Genomic DNA, 20,570 nt, shown 5'->3' with positions numbered 1-20,570 from the left:
ACCCAATTACAGAATGGGGTTATGGTAGTATAAGGGGCAGCACATAATAAGTGTTCCCAGATTGTATTTGGGAGAGTTTCCTACAGCATTGCATGGCCAGTACAATGAAGGATGCATTGTTGGACCTGTTCCTTGGCAATCAGATGGGCAAAATAGATGATGAGGCTGTTGGGGAATTTATAGGAGACAGTGATCATTGTATCGTAAGGTTCAGGATGGTGTTGGAGAATGGCATGCAATAATCCAGTGTAAGAAAAATCAATTGATGGGGAGCTAACGTTAATGCGGTAAGAACAGAACTGAGCAGGGTTGATTGGAATAAGAGTTTGGTGAAGGAAAACAATAAGTGATCAATGGGCAATCTTCAAACAGCAGATGGTTTGGGTACAGTTGGTATATATTTTCTCTAATGGAAAAGATAAGACAAACAAATTCAGAGTTCCCTGGATGACAGAGGAAGTAGAAATTAACAATTGAGAATCAGTAGGAATGTTGAAGGTTAGGCGAAGGTAAAAAAAGCATATAAAAGAAGCAAAGAGGAACTGTGAGAAAAGACTAGCAGCTAAAATAAAGAAAATCACAAAGTCTTCTGTTGGCATGTAAACAGTAAGATAATGGCCCTAATCCTCCTGTAACCAATCAGAGACCAAAAAGGGGATTTAAATGTGGAGACAGGGGGCATACCTGAGGTATTAAATTAATACTTTGCAGCTGTTTTTATAAAGAGGGGGATGCTGCTCAGAGGAAGAAACTCTGTCATGAGAAGGGTGTGAGATTAATAAGGGAATAGATATGGATAGATTGTTCACCACACTTAAATTTGACAAGGCACTAGGATAAAACAAGATGCAATCAAAGGTTTTGAAGGAAGTGAGGATAGAAATTGCAGGGCACTGGCCATAATTTTTAAATCTACTCTGGACTCGGGAGGTACCAGCATTCTGGAGGATTGCAAACATTACAGCCTTGTTTGAGAAAAGTTGTAAGGATAATCCCAGCAATTAAAGACCAATTAGTTTAATTCTGGTGGTAGGAAAACTTCTGGAAAAAATTACTTGGGATGGAATTAATAATGACATGGAAAAAGGTGAGTTAATTAGGATGAGTCAGCACAGATTACTAAAGGGAAAATCATGTTTGAATAACTTGCTGGAGTTTTTTGAAGAGGTAATAGAAAGGGCTGATGACAGTATATATGGATTTCCAGAAGGTGTTTGATATAATGCCACACAACAGACCTGTGAGGAAAGTTGTAGCACATTGCTACAGGTCAGTAGCAACATGGATACAAAATTGGCTGAGTGATAGGAAACAGTGTAGCGGTCAGTGAATATTTTTCAGGCTGGAGGAAAGTTTATGGAGTTTGTATTAGGACCCTTGCTTTTCCTGATATATATTTAATGATTCGGATCTTGGTGTGTGGGGCAATTTCAAAGTTTACAAAAGACATTAAATTTTGAAGAGTTCTAAACTGTGAGGAGGACATTGTGGAAATCCAAAAGGACGTTGGAATTCCAAAGGACAAGTTACTGGACTGGACAGCTAGGTAGTGCATGAGGCTTACTGCAGAGAAGTGTGATGTGATGCACTTTGGTTGAAAGAATGTTGAAAAACAATATAAGGTATGGGATACAATTCTAAAGGAGGTTAAGTAGCAGAGAGACCTGGGCGCATTTGTGAATAAGTTATTGAAGGTGGCAGGACAGGTGAAGAGAGCAGTTAGTAAAGTATGCAGTGTTCTTGACTTTTATTAATAAGGGCATAGAGTACAAGAGCAAAGAGGTACCGTTGAACTTGTATAAGACACTTGTTAGATTTCAGCTGGAATATTGTGTACAGTTATGGATGCCATATTGTAGGAGAGATGTGAATACATTGAAGAGAGCGCAGAAGTGATTTACAAGAATGATTCCAAGACTGAGAAAATTTAGTTATGAGGATAGATTGAAGAAATTGAGACTGTTATCCTTGGAGAAAAGAAGGTTGAGAAGAGATTTGATAAAAGTTTTCAAAATCATGATTGAGCAGGATACTGTAGATAGGAGAGAAGCTGTTTCCACTCGTAAAAGTAAAAAGAATTAGAGGGCATAGATTTAAAGTGATATGTAAACAAAGCAAAAATAAAGTGAGAAAAAAACTTTCACATAGCGAGTAGTTAGGGTATGGAATGCACTGCGTGGAAATGTGGTGAGGCCAATTCGGTTGAAGCATTCAAGAAAGCATTGGTTGATTATTTGGATAGAAATGGTGTGCAGCGATATAGGGAAAAGGTAGGAGAATGGGACTAGGTATTAGAACCAGTGCAGGAACGATGGGCTGAATTACCTCCTCTGCACCCGTAACAATTCTGTGATTTTTAAAAGATTTTTGTTAATGTTAGACTTCTGTGATTGAACAATTCTCTTTTTTTTAGTTATTATCGTTAATTTATTTGTAATGCCTTGGTGAATGAGCAATGTACCCAAAATGAATGTCTTTGTGGACAACTATTTGATATCAAAGTTAACCAGTAGTGATTTAGATATTGTATAAAAGAAGATAGACAACATATAGTGGAGAGTTGCAAAGTCTGCTGATAAGAATGACTGGTGACATGAAATCAAGAAAACCATTAACATATCAGAGCAGCACAGTGGCTCAGTGGTTAGCACTGTTGCCTCACGCCACCAGGTACCTGGATTCAATTCCAGCAACCTTCTGTGCGGCGTTTTCACATTCTGTCCACGTTTGCTTGGGTTTCTGCTGAGTGCTTCGGTTTCCTCCCACAGTCCAAAGATGTGCAGTTTCGGTGGATTGGCCATGCTAAATTACCCACAGTGCCCAGGGATATTCAGGTTAGGTGGGTTAGCCATGGGAAATGCAGAGTAAAAGGGATAGGATGGGGGTGGGTATCTGGGTGGGATGGTCTTCAGAGGGTTGGAGTAGACTTGATGGGCAGAATGTGGCCTGCCTCCACATTGTAGGAATTCTATGATTCTATAATCTGAATATTCAGATAATCTTGAGGCAAGGAGTTGAGAGGAAGAGAATTGAAGCGGAGTTGGTGCAGCTTCAGGTTGAGAGTGAGTCATGGATATGTGAGAATTAGATAACAACATGGATCTACATATTTCCTTGTGCAGGAACTTAATATAAACATCTGGAAATGCTGAACCTCCTGGTATAGGTAACGCTCACTGGCATACGCTTTATATATTTATTTGTAGCTGATTATTCAAGAATGAAGTATAAAGGCAGAGGGAAGTGCGAATAGGTCGTTGGTAAACAGCAGAAGTTGACAGCAGTGGCTACCCACAACTGAATAGAAATTTGTTTTTTGTTGGGGTAAGCAGTAGGAGCACAAGTTCCACAATAATGTATCGATCAGGAGGAATTAGGGCAGCAGTAAAAGGGCAGGCACTGATGTTAGCAACAGAAGGATATTAATATCAGGGGAGATTCAGCAATGATAATATTGTTAAATGTTAAGGGGAGATAGCTGGAGTCTGTCTTGTTTGAGATGGTCATTGCATAGCATCTGTTGTATGAATGTTATTTGCTACTTAACAGCTTAAGCCTGGACATTGTCAAGATATTGTTTCATATGGGCACAAGGTACTAAAGTATCTGAGGAGTTGAGAATGGTGGTAAATAGTATGTAATCATCAATGAACATGCCCACTTGTGACATTATGATGGAAGGAAGATCATTGATAAAGCAGCTGAAGATGGTGATCCTATACAATCTTGCTTTTAAGGCAATTACTCTCATCCCACCTCAAGGCTGCACTGAGTTCAGTAGCTGAGTGGCCCTGGTGAAACCCAAGTGAAGTGTCAGTGAGTAGATTATTGCTGAACAAGTGGCACTGATAGCACAGTTTATGCCCCAATCCATCACTTTGCTGATGATTGAGAGGTGAGTGATTTGGCAGTAATTGGCCAGATTGGATTTGTCCTGCTTTTTGTGTACAGGACATACCTAGGCAAATTTCCACACTGCCAGGTAGATGTTGTAGCTGTACTGCTTGGATAGCTAGTTCTGGAGCACAAGTCTTCAGTACGATTGCTGGGATGTTGTCAGGACCTACAGCCTTTACAGTAGCCAGGGCCTTCAGTCATTTCTTGATGGAATGTGGAGTGAATTGAATTGGCTGAATAATGGCACATATGATGTTGGATCTCAGGAGGAGGCTGAGATGGACCATCCCCTCAGCACTTCTGTCTGAATTCTAAATGACAAAGCATTATACCAGTAGAATGTATCTACATAAGAAACTAATAATAGTGACTGGCCTATTCCTTCATTTGGAATTGTTATAGAACTAGATTGAAACACAATTCTAGTGCTTGTAGGCTTTTGACCCCTTCTGGACCTCAGTTCCTTCACCCCACAATCCTGATTAATCAGTGTGTCTGATTATGTTTCTTGGTGTGACACTACTATTATTTCAAAAATGTTAACTGGTAGTGAACAATGCTATGGGTGATCTTTTGATGATACCAAAAAGTACAGTTCACACAGGAAAGAACAAGTGTAAAGTTCGTAACTCCTCATACTGCTTTCAGTTTTGCAGTCAGTGTAGTGCACCAAGTCCCAGCTAGGAGAGGAAGATTAAAAAAAAACAACCTTGTTGCCTGAAAATGATTAGTCCAGATCTCTGGTTTCTAATCCAGCAACAAAGCTAGTGAATTACTGTTCACCACACCTTACTAATGCATCCTGATTTTAGTTGCATTATGTGTCCTTATGCGGGGCAGTCTCAAATCAGATGATATATCTACATATCTGGACAAAAGTGCCAAGTCCTGGTTTTGAGACATTATAAAAAATAAAAAATGTAAATTATGAATTTAATCAGGTTATTGTGGCACACATTTTTGATCTTGATTTCCTTTTCTAAAATAAGCTTTGGACATTTGAGAATTTCAATTATTAAGGAAAGATGGCATTTTTTTTTCTCTGAAAGGCATTTTATGTCAGATGTTAAGATGAGATATGCAGCTAGTCTGCTTATGTATTTGACTTAATGGCCCAAATCTTCCAGAATCCAGATTGTTAGAGATTGGATGCAAGTTGGGAGATGTGTGTCAGGATCCTGCAGAAATCCTGATAGACACACAAGTGCTATAATTCTCTGGAAAAGCAAGCTTCCAATGGGCTCCTCTGTATTGCCGGGGTTCCTCCTTGAAAGTCTTCACCATGGAACTCTGTCAGATATTCTGACTAGATCCAGGGCTTCCATGCAAACTTACCCTGGAAGTTATTCTAGTAAACAGTTGGTCTAATTTAGAGATTAACAGGCGTAACTGGACTGAGAACTGCACCCCTGCACCCCTACCCCCCGCCCCCACCACAAATCATTCCCCCTCAACCCCTGACACGGTCCAATCCCATCTTTCTCCAGGTGACTCCCAGCGCAACCCAATTATCCAACGTACCACCTACTCACTAATCCACTGAAAGACTTAAGCCTTTACATGTTTTCCTGAGTATAGCAGCTAATGTCATAAAGAATGGCCTTGGCCTTTCTTCATCCGTCTTTTCTTGCACCCTACAATCAACTCTGTGGATGGCTGTATTGACCCTCCAGTACTTCAGCAGGCTTTGGAAGTTTCAGCTGAAAAACCATGAAAGAGATGGGTCACAGAAATCATTGCAGTCAGTGTCAATGCTCTTAACATTGCTGACCAGAAGTCTGGGCCTTTTTTTATGGTTTCCGTTGTAATTTACTTTTTGTGCTTGTTTATTTCCTTCCTTCCTGTCTCCACCAAAAATGATGATTTTGGACTCAACTTTTGTGCCTCATGATAATATTTATATAACTGGATATTCTGTTGAACAGTTCAAAATGGAAAATCATGGAATATCTCTTTGTTTTGATTTCTCTGCAGCTCGTGTTCCTAAAAAGATCCTAAAATGCAAAGCTATTTCCCGAGAGTTAAACTTTTCCTCATCTGAACAGATGGAAAAGTTCAGACTAGAGCAAAAGGTTTTCTTCAAAGGACAGTGCTTAGAAGGTGATTATCTTATTTAATTGTATTGTGGTAGCATTATATTAGAGGTTCTCATGGTGAGTTACCGGACTCAAAATGTTAATTCTACTTTCTCCCCACAGGTGCTGTCAGATCTACTGAGCTGCTCCAGCAATTTCTGTTTTGGTTTACAGTCTAGGTTGATGTCATTTCATATGTGATATTAGACCAAGTCTTGATTTGTGTAACCAATTGCAAATCCTATATGACGTCAGTGCTGGAGAATGGGTTGAGGCATTGTTTTGAGACATGCTCACTTCCTGAAGACACTTTACTCTGTTGTCCTCAAATGTCAAAGTTTCTTCATCAAGGACTCCTATGTGTTATATCTTAAGCCTGCAGTAACATCCGTCCCCAGCATTCCTTTCTCATTACCACAGGGCTTGCTATGTCTGCTTTGATTGATGACTTGCTGTATCTCTGGTCATTGAGTATATTGAAGTGGACGGGGTTGTGTTGAACCTCTTCTATTTATTCATCAAAGGAGCTAATACTGCTGTACAGCTGAAAGGATATAGATTTGATTTTGAAGTTATCCTTCTCCGAGATGAGCTGCTGAGCAGGCTGAAGAGTCTCATCTACCCTTGACATTGCAGTCTAGTGTATTAGGACTATTTATGATTTTCTGCATGGTCAATTGATGTATACCGAGCTTGTTAACCCATAGCTCTTTGAAATCTGAGTTTTCCTCGGTAAACCACCAGTTAAGGCTGATGACTCTTACTAACGTGCATTGTCTCCAAACACTTGTCTTCACACCTCTTCCCATAATTCTAAGCAGGATGGGTAAGTGAAGCTGGGCCGTAGGCGTTGTTTAGGAGAGACTGTTTTAGAGCTTCATTGTATAGCACTTTTGTAGATGAAGAGCAACTCAATCCAGTTTGTCAATCTGTTCTTTTCCTGACCCTTTTATTCCTACTCATTCATTAAAACAGAAAAAAAAGGGAAAGAAGCCATTTAGCCCATTTAAGCCTGCTCCTATTGAAAATGTTGTAGCTACCCATACCATTGACCCATCATAATCTTCTAATGTTCTGGGAAAAGTTAAAAGCTGATGACTTTCTGACAGAAGTACTTCTGAACATGTACAGAGACAAGCATGAGAATTCCTGGAAGCATGGCACTCCACAAGCATGCTATTAATAAACATATTGAAATCGACCCCATATACATTCCACTACGAAGGAAAACCGGAAGTGAGGCAATCCATCTCAACAGACCCCAGAGTTTAAAAACCAGGCGGGAAAACACACCGACGCTTCATCGGAGGCTGCACTGAGGATGTTACCAAGCATGGTAACGAAACGTCTGCAAAACAACAAACTAGCTCGGCGAGCCAACCAACCTCAACACCCACATCCCGAGCTACAGATCTACTCCAAAACCTTAGAGATCCTTGGTCCCTTTTCTGGAAGGCACCTTTTGTTTTAGCATTTCTAAGTAAATCCACAGATTTAAAGGGTGCTGCTTGTAAATTCACTGGTTTCAGTCTGTCCCATTCATTATCATATTCCAGAAAGAATTAATTTCTACAACCTTTTGCAATTGTATTTCAAGTTTATTGTTGAGGCAGAAATATTAAGCAACCAAAGATGGTTCCGTTGTAGTATTGTCATATCCTCCCAAGGAATAGTTTATGATTGTTTATGAATATTTAGGAACATCTTCAAGCATTAGTCATCTTCTGTACATACTTCATCAGATTCAACAAGTGAAAGGTCATGAAAAGGGTTAATGTTTCAGGTTCATCTGTATACAGATGCTGCCTCACCTGCACGTTTCCACTATTTCTTTTATTTCAGAAGTCCAGCATTTGCCCTACTATGATTTTGTGCATCTGGGAGCATTTCTGCTTCACAAAATATTTTATGGGAGTTATATCCTCAGTAAACTGTAAAAATCCTTACTAGGTGGCATATCTAAAATTCTGAAAAGCATTTAAGAAATCCCCAATTTATTTAGTAAATAAATAACTCAGAAAGCAGCTACTTAAGCATACTGTGACTGAGGATTAGAGATAAAATCTGGGAATAGTTAAGAAATTGGCTTCAAGGTAGACTAGAGCTTTAGGGGCGTGATGGTTTAGAAATTTACTGAGGGAAGCATCTAAATAAATAGTTATTGATTATCTACTATTTCTAAATTATACTTTGCAAGTAGGTGTAAAATTGGGCAACACACACCCTTCATGATTAGTGCTGCAATAATTACAGATTAAGTTTTAACAGATACAGTGGTATTCGACTTCAATTTAACTCTGATTAATCATTCTCTGTCATTGTAGGGTAGATATTAACATTACAAGCAGAATGCCAAAACACATAGCTAAAATAGTACTATACAAGTTGGAGTATGTCATTGCTCAAACTGCACAGTCTTACTCAAACTGCATTTTGAATGCTTTGGTAATTGCACCCAAGGGAAATACAACCTTTGAAATGGTATATGTAAAAGAAAACACAGAGAAGCAAACTATGCAGGCCGCTTAGCTTGCTGAAAGAGAAAAATAGATAGGAAAATTGGATATGTTTTATGAAAAATCTAGGGTTCAGCTTTATTGCCACTATTTCCCTGATGACTCATTCCTGCAGTGAGTGACTAGTTGAGGCTACATTTAACAACCGGTACTGTACCGTTTCGATGCTTGATTGTTTGAAACAGTATACAATCTTCCATTTGATAAGTCAAGGACAGGGAAAAAGTGTCCATCGAGAATTTCATAGCAGGACCATATAAGCATCACAAGCTGTGCCTCAGATCCTATATGATTCATGAAAATTTGCAGAAGACATCTATTAAAGTTAAATAATTGCAAATATTTCATCAGAAATGGTACTTGTTGTAGGTAACTCGCCTTTAAGGACTCCATGTACTACATCTATATATACAATGTTGTAACTCTGCCAGCTGTTAGGCTGCTGTGGATCTGCAAGCTGCACACACGAATCAGTAGGTTTGCTGTGATATCTGCTTCATAGTTAGTAAAGCATTTTACTGTTTTATAAAAACCAATTTACAGAGTTAATCAATCTGTGGCAAATGGCATTCATTAGACTGTTATCAGTAGCATGACTCTTGATTTGTTTAATCTTTATGAAAACTTACTTTTTATTTTCCAGAATGGTTTTTTGAATTTGGCTTTGTCATTCCTAATTCCACAAACACTTGGCAATCATTAATAGAAGCAGCACCAGAATCACAGATGATGCCAGCTAATGTGTTAACGTAAGTGACCTGTGATGTGATATCTTTCATTAGTGTATCACTGCATTTGTGTTCAAAAAAAATTGGTGATTTTGAAAAATAAAGTAGATTACCAATGCTAAAACATACACTGCATTACCTGCAGCTTCCTATCATGTCATTCTTTTCTCTTTTTAGTTATTTTTTCTTATGTTACCGATTTCTTTACCAAACTCTTAATTATACCTCTATCCTTTTCACTTGCCACATGTTCACAAAGAAAATTTATGTTAGATTGCTGCCATTCTGAAAGCACATTGTATAAACCTACCTTGTGATTTAGATTTTCTCATGCTTCTGTGGCAACTATAACCTGTCTTTTCTACCGAGTTCTTTAGCTGCTGTTCATGGAATGATACAGCAGAGAAGGAGGCTGTTTGTCTTTTTTGACTGTGTTGGCTCCACTGTGTTGGCTCTTTAGAGAGCTGTTTAATTATACCCACTCCCTGCAGTTTTTTCCCGTTCAGGCATTTACCCTTTTTTCTTTCTCAACATATTAAAATTAGCCCCACTTTCATTTGAATATTTCACGTTTAGTTTTATCATGTCTTTTTCCATAACGGCTTATATTTATATAATACCATTAACATAATAAAATGGCCAAGGCACTTCAGTTGAGTAGTTGAAGTAGGTTTTAGGAGCATCTTAAAGAAGGAAAAAGAAGTAGAGAGCATTTAGAGCAAATTCCAGAACTGAGGGTGTAGATAAAGGCATGATGGCCAATTAGTGGCATAATTAAAATCAGAGATGCTCCAATTGTTACAATTAATTCAGTGCAGATATTTGAGACCTGTAAGGCTAAAGGAGAATACAGAGATGTGGTGTGAAGCCATAAGAGATTTGAAAACCGAGATGTACATTTTATAATTGAGGTGTTCCTCACCCACAGCCAGTGTAGGTTAGTGAACACAGGGCTGACAGGTGAACAGAATTTTGTGCGGGTAAGCTTGGGCTGCAAAGATTTGGAGGACATCAAGTTTACAGAAGCTAGAATGTGGGAGACCGGCCAAGGCTGTATTGGAATTATCAAGTCTTTAGGTAATAAAAGCATGGATGAGGGCTTTGCCAGCAGTTGAGCTGAGAATGGAGCTTGTTAGAGTGGTGGAAATAGGCACCCTGGAATAGGTCAGTATAGGTTAGCAAGTCCTCTTGGGGTCAAGTATTATGGATATGAACACAAATTAGGAGCAGACAATAGGCCATTTGGCCACTTGAGTCTGCTTTTTCATGTAGGTCATGGCTGACATTCATATTTTGAAATCCACATTCCTATCTACCCCTGAAAACCTCTGATTCCCTTGCCTAACAAGAATATATCTGCTTCCAAAATATACTTCTTTAAAATTATTAAATCTCCCTACCTCCACTACCTTTTTCAGGAACAGACTTTCAAAGTCACAGAAACTTCTGAGTAAAAAATATATTATCTCTTTCCTAAAAGGGTGACCCTAATTTTTAAACTTGCTCTCTAGTTCTGGACTCATCTATGGAGCAAACATCCTTTCTACATTCGCCTTGTTAAGACCTTTCAGGATCTTGTATACCTCAATTGAGTCACATACCCTTCTAAGCTCCAAGGAAAACAAGCCCAGTCTTTTAAACTTTGCTCATAAGAGAACCTACACATTCCAAGTTTGAATCTAGTAAACCACCTCCAATGCGTTTACAACTTTACTTCAAATAAGGAGACAAAACTGCACACAGTATTCAAGATATGGTCTCACCAGTGCTGTGCACAACTGAAGCATAAAATCCTTATTTTCATGTTTAATTCCTCTCATAATCAAAATTGGTATTCCACTAGCCACCTTAAATAGTTGGTGTGTCTGCATGCTAACATTTTCCTTTACTTAAGCTGCCAGATTTTTTTTCCAACTCATTCAATCGGTCAAATTTGTCTGTATCCTCCTTATATTCTTTCACAACGTTCTTTCCACCTTATCTTTGTGTCATCTTAAGAGTTGGCTACCATGCCTTCACTCCCTTCATCTATGCCATTTTTTATAAAGTGTAAAGAACTAAGGCACTAGCACAGAGTCCTGCGGGACTCCACTCATTACATCCTACCAATCATTAAAAAAATCCATTAATATATACTGTCTGTTTTGTGCCAGCCATTCAGCCAATCTTCTATCCATGCTATTATTTTACCCCATACACCATGATCTCCTGCTTTGTTCAGTAACCTTTTACATGGAACCTTGTCACATGCCTCCTGGAAATTCAAGTACAGTACATTCATATTATTCTTTCAAAGAATTCCAGTAAATTGGTTAAACATCATTTTCCTTTCACACATCCATGCTGACTCTTCTCAATTTACTTTACTCCCCCAAATTTTCCTAAGCTCTAAGCTATAACCTCCTTTATAATCGATTCTAAGACCTTCCTGATGACAGTCATCAAGCAAACTGACCTATAGTTTTTTTTATTTTTTGTCCCCAACCTGTCTTAAATAGAGGAGCTGTAATAGCTAATTCCCTGTCAGATGGAATCTTTCCAGAATCCAGTGAATTTTGGAAAATTAACACTAACACATTATCCACCTCCATTAGCCACCTCTTTTAAGATAATAGAATGAAGTCCATTGGGACTTGGGGATTTGGCAGCCTATAGCTCCATCAGTTTGCTCAGTACCGCTTCTTAGGTGATTGTAATTCGTCAAGTTTTCTCTCTGGAGTTTAGAAGAATGAGAGGAGTTCTAATTGAAGTATTTATGATACTAAAGGGGATTGACGGAGCAAATGTAGAAAGGACATTTCCTCGTGAGGCAATCTAGAACGAGAGGTCATATTTTTAGGACGAGGGATAGCAGGAGAAATTGCTTCTCAAAGGGTCTTGAATCTGGGAAATTCATTACCCCAGAGTGCCATGGATGTTGGGACATTGAATAAATTTAAGTAGGAGACAGAGTTCTAAAACCGTAAGAACTGCAGATGCTGTAAATCAGAAACGAAATCAGAAATTGCTGGAAAAGCTCAGAGGTCTGGCAGCATCTGTGGAGAGAAATCAGAGTGAACGTTTTGAGTTGAGTGACCCTTCCTCAGAACAGAGATTTTTAATTAGTGAAGGGTTGATGGGTTATGGGAATGGGCAGGAAAGTGGAGTTGAGGCAGAGATGACATCAACTATGCTCGTATCAAATGGCACAGCAGGCTGGAGGAGCTAAATTGCCGAATCCTGCTTCTAGTTTTTATGTTTGTATCTCCATTTCCACTCCTGATATATAGCTATTACTGGGATGCTTCCGTATTCTCTATAGTGAAGTCAGGAGCAAAGTATTTGTTCATTTCATCTGTCATTTCTTTATTCTCTACTGTTAACTCCCCATTCTCACTCCTAAGAAGACCAACACTCACTTTAAATCATTAAATCCTACAGTGCAGATAGAGGCCATTCAGTCCATTGAGTCTACACTAACTTTCCGAAGATTATTCCACCCAGACCTACTCCCTATCCCTGTAACCTCGCATGTTCCATGGCTAATCCACCTAGCACACACATCCCTGGACACTATGGGGCAATTTAGCATGGCCAATCCACCTAACCCGCACATCTTTGGACTGTGGGAGGAGGAAACTAGAGTACCTAGTGGAAACCCATGCAAACTCCACGCAGAAAATCACCTATGGCTGGTTTTGAACCTGGGACCCTGGCACAGTGAGGCAACAGTGCTAACGACCGTGCTACCATGCTGTCCATTGCCTTTTACTTTTTAAATAGCTGCAATCTATTTTTACATTCATAACCAGTTTTTCCTCCTGATCAATCTTTTAGAGGAGGAGGTTTAAATTAGTCATTAGAACTCAACAGGATCACTGGACCCGAAACGTTAACTCTACTTTCTCTCCACAGGTGCTGCCTGATCTGTTGAGTTTTTCTGTCAATTTCTGATTTTTGTTTCTGATTTCCAGTATTAGCAGTTTTTTTAAATATATAAATTAGTCACTCTTTGCTGTGCTTTATAATCTGTCCAGTCATCTGACCTGCCGCTTATCTTTGCAATTATATGATTTTTCTTTAGGTTTGATGATTTCATTAACTTTTTTAGATTTACGTTTTTCTTTCTAAGAATATACTTATTCTGAGTGTTCTGAAATATACTCTTAAATGTTTGCCGCTGTTTTCTCTATTTATATACCCCCTAGCATATTGTCCGAGTTCACTTCAGCTAACTCAGCTTTCACCTGCACAACTGCCCTTATTTAGGTTTAAAATGCTAGCCTTAGACTCATTCATCTATCTTTCAAGCTTATTGTGGTTGCTGCTGCTTAGGAGGTGCCTTTACTCCGTTGTCAATGTATAATGTGAAAGGATTATTTAATCTATTTTTCTAATCAACCAGTTCAGAGACGTTATTACACACCTCAGGAAAGGAATATTTAATGTCAAGTTGAAACATGGTCTCTGCTTTGTTCCAGAACCCAAGTTACAAATCTAATATTGTAATCAATTACAGTTATATGCTGCTCCTATGTGTACATAGTATTTTCTGAAATATTAATGAATAGTGAAAATATCAATATTGTATTTTTGCGTGATTCATCATTATGTATGTTTCTGATTTGCAGGTAGGTATATGTTTCATATTGGTGGCCATTTTGTGTTATTTGGAAGCAAAATGTATTGGAATAATGCAAGAAACAATACATTTTGAGGTGATGTTTGTTGCTGTAAGGCCAGAATTGCCATTTTATTCTGTACTTTTTTGTACCAATCTACATAGCAACATTAGGGATTTTGTTCCACTTCTAACATATAGATGTTCACGTTCTACACCTGGATAATCCATCTTTTAAAAAATCAATGATATGGCAAGTTTCCCTCCCATAAATGAAAATGGCAAGATTTGTACCTAAACGAGTAAATGGAAAGTAGTCGTCTTTTAAAGACAAATCCCAACTTTTTTGTTGGTAACTTTTAAGGAATTTTTATTTCCGTTCTATAAATTGGTAACATTCTTTTAACATGTAACTTCAGGAAGTATATCCTGTCATCGTCCTTCATAGCTGTCTTATTATAAAGTGTCTTCATTTCTACTTCCATCTCAAGTTTATCACAGGTCCTACTTTTGCTTTCCCTTAACCTCCCAAATAACTGGATGATTAAATAAAAACAAAATGCTGGATATACCAGCAGGTCTGGCAATATCTGAAGACAGAGACTGAGCAACATCGCCTCATCTTTGGATTTGCTTTTTAACGCCTTCCAAACTCAATGGATGGAATTTAATGGCCCACCTGTTTGGTAAGTTTGGTGGCAGGAGCTATTCAGGTGGGCAGGAGGATAGTGGTTAGGAACTCCACTGCCTTTCTGACTCCACATCAGTTAAGTCCATGGCAGGAAGGGCAATGGTTGGCTTGATTGTCCTGTTACCAGTTGAGACCCTTAAGTGGACAAATAATGCAGGTTGTATGCAGGCTGCTGTGGGGTGAGTCCCTCATTCAAAGCCAGTCTGCCTGATTTAAGGAGCCAGCATCAGTTATAAGCTCAGGGAAACGGAGTCACTGTGTCCTACCTAGTGCCTTGCTGTCAGTGATTCCCCCAGTCTGCCCGTCCCTTCCAGGCAGCAGGCAGGACTCCTGTTGCCTCCTTTAAACCCAGCCCATTTAGTTCAGCAATTTCAGATCATAACCCCGGACCACAATTATTTTTTTCTTATTTTGTTTTTGAATGACAGCTGTTGGCTGCTTGCACAGCCTGCCACAGGGGAATTGGCAGTGTGTGTAGCCTTGCTAGAACAGAATAAATTTCTCCCTTTGTCTCTTCTTGAAAACAGTTGGCCGAGAAATGACCTCAGGACTTCACTTTGGAATTCTGTGACACCTACAACTTGCAAGCTTCTACCAGGTCACTTTGCGCATAGGGACGCACATGTTTCCCATGCAGCTAAATATGATTTATCATAGGTTCTAACTTTGTTTCTTAGCACTCACTCTCCTTGCACTTATTTGGAGGCTGGTAGCCTCTGTGAGTTTCATTGCTTCTTAGTGCATAGGTAGAAGTGGCAGCATGTGACAATTCAGAGGATTGAACAGTCAAAGGAGTGAGCATGTTGACATGTGGCACTGTGTTACATTAAAGATTATGTCAACAGCTCGTGTGGCAAATACACTGTATTTGCTTCAACTAAATAACCAGGTCTGAAAGTCAAAGGAACCAAACCTCAATATAGTCAAGGAGGACTATAGTCAGCCGGGGTCTGGACACAGTCAGCCAAGGGGCTCGCGCGATTTCAGTCTGGTGTGGGGCGATATGATAAAAGAAGGCGTTGAAGATGATGAAGGTGGATGGAAGGGTGGTCAGTCAACACGGTGGCACAGTGATACTTCGCCCAAAACACTTTCAAGAAAGCTGGTATGGGATCTGTCATACTGCACTATACCCATAGATGAGATGCCTTCAAAATAAATACTAAATAACAGTCAGTGAATTATAAAATGTCAGAAATCTGATCTCAGTGCTCAGGTGATACCCACAAAATCACTCAAGATACTCTGAGTACATGAACCTGTGTACATACATTACTATCACATCCATCCAACCCTGAGGGGCACTCTGACAGAGGGAGCATGCATAGTGTTAAGAGAATATCATTTTACATTTATATAATGTATACTTGTACAGATATAAGTGCATATCTTTGTGCACCGACAAGGAGAAACATTGCAAGCCATTGGTCCATTACTAAATCAACTTTAATGTAAGAAAGTCTGAAAAAAGAACAGCATTGTAGGATTGTTTTCCATTGTAAGGTTTTCTTAGATATCTTTGCTTCCCCGTCTTGGGATATTTATCTTTTGTTGAGATGCATTCAAATTTAATTCTGTTCTGTAATTCTGCTAAAAATTTTTCTTCCAACACCCAGTTTGATTGGGATAGCCTAGTTTGTAGACAACATATGTAGCCAATATTACCCCAATGATCTGCTTAGAAATGCAGAAGGTTCTCCTCTCTCACCTGTTATCGTGGGTCCTCTTGTAACAACTGTGATTTCTAAAACCCCGGCTTGCCATTGCAAAAATTAAGATTAGAAAATAATCTTCAAGGAAAAAAAAAATTTTGCCAAAGAGTCTGGAATTTTTGGCTGTGTGCAACCAAATGGCCTTTCACTGCAGTTCACTGGAAATCAGTTATAACACTCAAAAATCTAAACCCAAATTAAATTTCTGTTATCTTCTGTGCTAGTTTAAAAAACATTGTGGTGGAAACTGACTCTGTCACAAATCTGATACGCCTACAGATTGAATTAACTGTTACAAGTTTCCATTAATTTGCAAAATTCGTGGAGACTTTATGAATAAATGTGAGGTGTTGCATTTTGTTAAGACAAACCAGGGCAGGACTTACACAGTTAATGGTAGGGCCATGGGGAGTGTTGTCAAACAGAGAGACCTGGGGGTGCAGGTTCCTTGAAAATGGTGTCACAGGTAGACAGGTTGGTGAAGAAGGCGTTTGGCATGCTTGTCTTCATTGGTCAGAGCATTGAGTACAGCGGTTAGGGTGCCATGTTATGGCTGTACAAGACATTAGTAAGGTTGCATTTGGAGTACTGCGATCAATTTTGGTCGCCCTACTCTAGGGAAGATGTTATTAAACTGGAAAGGGTGCAAAGAAGGATTGACAAGGATGTTACCAAGACTGGAAGGTTTGAGTTATAAGGAGAGGCTGGGACTTCTTTCCCCTGGAGTGTAAGAGGTTGAGGGGTGACCTTATAGAGGTTTATGAAGTCATGAGGGATATAGATAAGATGAATAGCCAAGGTCTTTGCTCCAGGGTAGGGGAGTCCAAAACTAGAGGGCATTGGTTTAAAGTGAGAGGGGAAAGATTTAAAAGGAACCTGGGACTAACTTTTCACACAGAGGGTGGTGCGTGTGTGGAATGAGCTGCTAGAGGAAATGGTAGGGCTGGGTACATGAATAGGAAAGGTTTTGAGGGATCTGGGCTAAACACAGACAAATGGGACGAGTTCAGTTTAGAAAACCTGGTCAGCATGGCCGTGTTGGGCTGAAGGGACTGTTCCCTTGGTGTATGACTCTGTGCATCCTTTTGTTGCCTACTTACAGTTGAACAAAACTTGCATCAGAAATGAAATCAGTTCTTCCAAAATTGACTTTCTCTTACTTTAATGTATCCACCCAAGCTGAATTCATTTAATTCTTTTGTATTTTGCTTGAGGATTAGGAGAGATTTCCTGTATCCCTTTCCTTACCTAAAGAGTTGAATGATTGCTTTGAATCTTAAGCAGTTATAGTGGTTGTAGTTTCCGCAGAGAAATGGACCCATCACAAATGTTATCCCAGAGAACTCAGTGGAAGTCCTAGAATCCTATGCACTAAAAACACACACTGATCAATCTTGATAAACATACAGCTGTAATAATTGAATATAAATATCAGCATTCTGCTCTAAAGAACATACTAATTTGTATCTTCATTTACAAGCTTATCATCTAGGTATGTGAAATGTTGTTTCATTTTGAGTAAAAGAAAGCTATAGTATGCCTTGGTGGGACTCTTACATCCCAGTTTTTACAGATGCTTTGGTGGAGTCATTGACTGTTCTAATACATCCTTCAATCATGCATTGTTGAATCATTTCAGTGAGGCTATTGTGGCTAGAATCCTCAGACAAACAAATCATTAAGTTGGTACTGTGGGTTGCATACTTTTTTCGAGAGTATGTTGTAACTCCATAATAGCTGTAGATATAATCATCATCTGTTGACAAATATTTTATTTCTAATAACACCTGCTTCACATTGTAATTTAATTTAAAATTGAAAAACTAAATCCCCAACAATACAATTATACCAGCTGAGAATACCTTCCAAGTGACTCAGGCAAACTTGTAGGTTTGTATTATCGCTATTATATTTAAAGGGTTTCTATTCCTGACCCACCTCTAATTCGACCTTCAGACTATCAGCCTTTGTGTTAAATCCACTATCTGCATTTTGATTATCTGGTATTTATTAATGTTGTCGTTGATTACAGTGTCATTTCTGTCACGTTTCTCTTTCACCATTTCCTCCCATCACAAAAGCAGCTCTATCAAAATGTGAAGATGTTAATTGCTACCAGTGTGTCCTGCCTAAGAGTATCATAAAGACTATAGCTTTGGATAACTTACCCAATCTTTGAAGAATCAAAGAATCATCCTATCTGAAATTACGATCAAGATTTTGGGCAGAGTTATCCGAATAATATTATAATATCTTCAAATTGGATCAGAGTCAGGTCGTGTTGCTTCTGGATTCAGTTGATGAGCAGTAGCTGTCTCGCTGCTATTCATATATTGATGAATTAGTGGAGAAACACTCTCTGAGATAGGTCATCTTCTGGTTACATAGCTCTAAAATGATTAAGTGGAACACCGACAATTAAAGGTACTAACCAGATTTGTACCCGTCACTTTTGTTTCTCGTTGATTAATTCTGTTTTGAGCAGACCATATGATTATTGCAATGCTCATTACATTTGTGAAGAGGAAAGCAGAGGACAAAGATAAACTAGGTTAGCAGTGGAATTACATTAAGCATCTGTTGCTATTGTACAATTTGACATTGAAGACAATCCTATCGGAAATCTGATTAATATTAACAACACAAAAAAATAACCTTGTATCTTACTCAGATTGAAGCCTGTTGAATATATCTGGAATTTGTGAAGTACTGAGATTCTATGACTTATTTTTAGTTTTTCCAAACTAATGTTTCTCAGCGCTGGAGCTGATCATTAATCGGTTTCTATGTTCTCACTTTAAACAAATATTGCTGTTTCATCTGAAGCTTTTAACTTGAATGAATGTTACATTAAGGCACAGATTTTCACTCGGATGAGCAAGTAATTTCGGTAGTATGTGAAGCGTTCCCTTTCTGAACATCACTAAGGTATCCTTCAAAATTTCTTCCTTAAGAGATACTAGAAAATGATTTTTTTAGTCTGTTGAACAATAATAAATTACACAACGTTCGATGCATTTTCACGTTTTTTTGAAATCAGGATTGGCGTGGATTAATTGTCAGCATTTGGTAGGAAAAGATCTTGAGAAAGGCTCAAAGCCATTCTGCTAGTTCTATAACTAAAGTTGAATCAACATTCATTCTGTAGTACTCCGTGTTTATGCTATACTTAATATTATGAATAAAGAGAATTAAAGCTGTTTGTGAGAGATTGCATTGAGATGTTAACAATATATTGAATTCAAGTATTTTAATAAATGCTACCAAATAGACTTTTAAGGTGGAAAGAGAGCAATATATATGTGCGTATAAAAATGCCCTGTAGTTTAGCTGTTAGATTTAGTTCTTTGGCTTAACCCCATTATTTATAAAGGTTTTAACAAGTGTAATTTCTAAGTATTATAACTAAGTTCACTTTTTTTCTTTATCAACAGCGGTAATGTAGTCATTGAAACCAAATTCTATGACGATGATCTTCTTGTAAGTACTTCCAAAGTCAGACTTTTCTACGTCTGAAGTGAATTCTCTACTGTTTGGTACGAAATGTCTTGCTGATGACAGACGGATGAGACATTTTTCAGCGTCATGTGACCAATGGACCAGCTGTACCTGGATGGCAACTGGCAAATTAAGTTCTTCAGAATTGAATTAGAAGATTGGAATAAGCAAGACTCCAAGTACAAAAGAACAGAACTTTTGTAACAGAAATATGGGCAGTAACACTTAAATACTGTACTTTCTTGAGACCAATGTTGTACATTATTTTAAATGCTTTTTGTTTTGCTTTGAATCTGTATACATTGTTTTCCTTCCTTAATTTGTACCATGCATAATTTCACTTCAAGTTACTTTAGAATTTTGTCTATGTTGATTATTTAGTTCTTTTTTATTGACTGCTGTAATTTGTGACACAATTCTCAGTTGTAACGAAGTGTAAAGTACTCCTAGTATGTTACTTAAGTTTATAATCCATAATTAAGTAAATGATAGGACTGAGCAAGATTGCAGTCTTAAAGAAATAAAAGCTGTTGCTTCTGTATTTTAAAGTCAAATTTAGTTAATTCGTACTGTACATAATTGTGCAGTATCATTTTATAGCATGTTTTGGCTGCAATTTTTTAAGATCCAGTATTAAATGAGTTAGCCTTAAGTAATTATTCTAAGTAAAGAATCTCATTTAAAAAAAATAACTATAGGATTGTAAACAGCACAAATTTTTCTATGCAGTTGGAGACACAATGCAAAATATGTTCAGTATGTTAGTGAAGGGTGGAAGAAGACACTCATATGGCAGCTAGTTAGTTGCCAACAGCCACTGCACCCCATAAGCTACTGACGCACTTATACCCTT

The 20,570-nt window shown here is 38.3% G+C and overlaps 1 protein-coding gene across 1 annotated transcript in view; it reads left to right on the top strand.

Moving 5' to 3' along the window:
• The window catches only part of pde6d (phosphodiesterase 6D, cGMP-specific, rod, delta), a 33,744-nt gene extending 13,486 nt beyond the window's left edge, over positions 1-20,258 (top strand). Inside the window, exons 4-6 of the mRNA XM_048604292.1 lie at positions 5,872-5,997; positions 9,132-9,237; positions 19,654-20,258. Coding sequence (XP_048460249.1) covers positions 5,872-5,997; positions 9,132-9,237; positions 19,654-19,735 — 314 coding nt within the window. The 3' untranslated portion in view covers positions 19,736-20,258. The remainder of the gene's footprint in view (positions 1-5,871; positions 5,998-9,131; positions 9,238-19,653) is intronic.
• Positions 20,259-20,570: the final 312 nt, after the last annotated feature.

This window comes from Rhincodon typus, chromosome 13, assembly GCF_021869965.1.
Source record: "Rhincodon typus isolate 14 chromosome 13, sRhiTyp1.1, whole genome shotgun sequence".
Taxonomy (NCBI): domain Eukaryota; kingdom Metazoa; phylum Chordata; class Chondrichthyes; order Orectolobiformes; family Rhincodontidae; genus Rhincodon; species Rhincodon typus.
Note: the sequence above shows the minus strand (reverse complement) of the source record. Positions and strands in the feature narration are given on the sequence as shown.